We start from the raw sequence: 2,770 nt of genomic DNA on the forward strand, positions 1-2,770 counted from the left end.
TGCTCACGCTGGCGAAATCTGTCTACTACATTCACTTTTGGCACAAAAATATTCTTTAATGCAAGAGTGCAGTCTCATATTTATCATCTGCAAGGGGAAAAGTGTAAAATATATGCTGCCCTTCTGCTCAAAGGCAGTGGCTTAGCAGAGCACGCTTTCTTACTTCAGAAATCTCTGTAGCACTGATTACAAGCAGATAAGTCTCAAACATATGGATCCAGACAGTAAAAGCAATTGGAGGCTCACCTGGGCTTTGCAGAAAGGGTGTGTAGGTGAGTTCAGAGGCAGAAGATCCATCCTCATCGCCAAAATGTTATATCAACAAGGCAAGGTACTAACAAACTTCAACAGGACTTTATTTTTACAATGGAAACCTCTTTACTAAGCTGCTGCTGCACCCTCTGTAACTCTCATTCAGTCTCCTCAACTCCTCCCCACTCCTTCCTGTTTCCTGTCCTTTCAGACGCCCATCAGCCAGTGCTCCCAGTTCTAATAATTACAAGCAACATCTAAACACCACACGTGTCTCTCTCCCTCTCTCTCTGGAGAGGTCCAGGAGAATGTCAAAAAATGGAAAAAGAATAAAAGCCAGAAAGGGTTGGACCTTGTCTCATGGAGACTAACGCAGCCTGCTTTGATACCTTGTTGGTTGCTGTCCCCACTCTTGGCTGAGTCCACTAGAGCCTGCTGGCCGTTAGCTGAACTGAAAATATGTTTACAGTGCAAGAAGTCACAGTCCACCCTGCTGAGCCATGTGGACTATTTGTCAAAGTTACAAACGACTAATGCAAAATGGCTCTGCTAGTTTGACACAAATGTACACAGTGCTGTGTGCGGTTTTTTGTCTGCATCAATCTCTTAACTGACCAGAGGCTGGGTGGTAATGGAATCTCAAAGATCTAAATAGGAAATTTGCTTCCAGAGTCTTGGTTCTTCACTGACCCCACAGGATGAGGGGCCTTATGGAATAGTTATGCAATTAAATTGATGCTAAAGCATGACGAAAATGTATCGTCTTCAGATTCCATTGTAAATTTTGGTTTCTTTCCCCTAGCTGGACCTCATGGCGAATCCAGAGTGGGGGAATCAAACAGTTCTCACAGAATTCATCCTGGTAGGATTTGGGAATCTCCCTGAGCTACAAACTCTTCTCTTCCTGCTGTTTCTTGTCATCTACATTGCGACCATGGCTGGGAACATCCTGATCTTTGTGCTAGTTGTGGCTGATCAGCACCTTCACACCCCCATGTACTTCTTCCTGGGGAATTTGTCCTGCCTGGAGACCTGCTACACCTCCACCATCCTGCCCAGGGTGCTGGCAGGTCTCCTGAGTGTGGACAGGACTATTTCATTTAGTCTGTGCCTCACACAATATTATTTCTTTGGTTCTCTGGTGGTTACTGAATGTCTTCTCCTGTCAGTGATGTCCTACGATCGGTATTTAGCTATATGCAATCCGCTGCACTATGCAGCCCATATGAGCGGCAGGGCCTGCCTCCAGCTTGCAGGTGGCTCTTGGATAGGTGGCTTCCTATGCAGTGGCATATTAACATTGTCGATATCTCAATTAACATTCTGTGGCCCCAACGTTATTGATCATTTATTTTGCGATTTTATACCCCTTATAAATCTCTCCTGCAATGACCCACACTTGATGGAAATATTGGCTTTCACACTCGGCTTCCTTTTCTCACTGGTCCCATTCCTACTTATCATAATGTCCTACATCCGCATCATCACCACCATCCTGAGAATCCCGTCCGCCATAGGAAGGCAAAAGACCTTTTCCACCTGCTCCTCCCACCTCATTGTGGTGAGCATTTATTATGCAACTCTGCTGATTGTCTACATGTTTCCAACCACAGACATCTTGAATGATTTCAAGAAAGGGCTCTCTATCATCTACACAGTCCTGACTCCCCTGGTCAATCCCCTCATCTACAGCCTGAGAAACAAAGAGGTCCAGGAGGCCCTGAGAAAAGCTTGTGGGAAATTCATTCTTGGACTCTGCTAACCGGTCAATTTTCTTATGTTAAAATAGATATAACATGGGCTGGAGTAGGGCCTGAACCAAAGCCTGCTATAGTCCCAGGTTGTGTTTCCCTGAGCTTCACTGGGTTTCATGACCTGCTTTTACACAGTGTCACTCAACCTTTCCAGACTACTGTATCCCTTTCAGGAGTCTGATTTGTCTTGTGTATCCCCAAGTTTCACCTCACTTAAAAACTACTTGCTCACAAAATCAGACATAAAAATACAAAACTGTCACAGAGCACTGCTACTGAAAAACTGCAGATTTTCTTATTTTTACTATATAATTATGAAATAAATCAATTGGTATATAAAGATTGTACTTACATTTTAGTGTATAGTCTGTAAAGCAGAATATATAAGTCTTTGTCGACATGAAATTTTAGTTTGTATGAATTTTGCTTGTGCTTTTTCTGTAGCCTATTGTAAAACGAGGCAAATCCCTAGATGAGCTGATGTACCCGCCTGGAAGACCTCTGCGTATGCCCAGGCTACAAGTGCCCCTGGTTGAGAACCACTGCTCTGACCACCCTGGGAAAGACCTCTCAAAACCTGGGACCACAGTCTGTTTACAGCCTGTATCAGATTCCACAGGTGGGTATCACTGGGCTGGTGGGAGACTTGACCTTGTGGCTGCTCAGAGTTCAGACAAAGACCTGCGACAGCTCAGTGAGAGGGTGCAGGCAAATGGACTCAGCTGGAACACTGGGCATCCATTCATTGTAGGGTGAGAGACTTC

General features: G+C 44.7%; 1 protein-coding gene across 1 annotated transcript; it reads left to right on the forward strand.

The window, feature by feature from the left end:
• Window positions 1-1,063: 1,063 nt before the first annotated feature.
• On the forward strand, window positions 1,064-2,014 carry LOC127031180 (olfactory receptor 10A4-like). Its single transcript, XM_050917942.1, has one exon. The coding sequence runs from the start codon at window positions 1,064-1,066 to the stop codon at window positions 2,012-2,014; it is 951 nt and encodes a 316-aa protein (XP_050773899.1).
• Window positions 2,015-2,770: the final 756 nt, after the last annotated feature.

This window comes from Gopherus flavomarginatus, chromosome 11 (assembly GCF_025201925.1).
Source record: "Gopherus flavomarginatus isolate rGopFla2 chromosome 11, rGopFla2.mat.asm, whole genome shotgun sequence".
In the NCBI taxonomy this organism is placed as follows: domain Eukaryota; kingdom Metazoa; phylum Chordata; order Testudines; family Testudinidae; genus Gopherus; species Gopherus flavomarginatus.

What these genes read in the sequence shown, in the direction of transcription:
- LOC127031180 (XM_050917942.1), top strand. Translation starts at nt 1,064, where the DNA reads ATGGCGAATCCAGAGTGGGGGAATCAAACAGTTCTCACAGAATTCATC.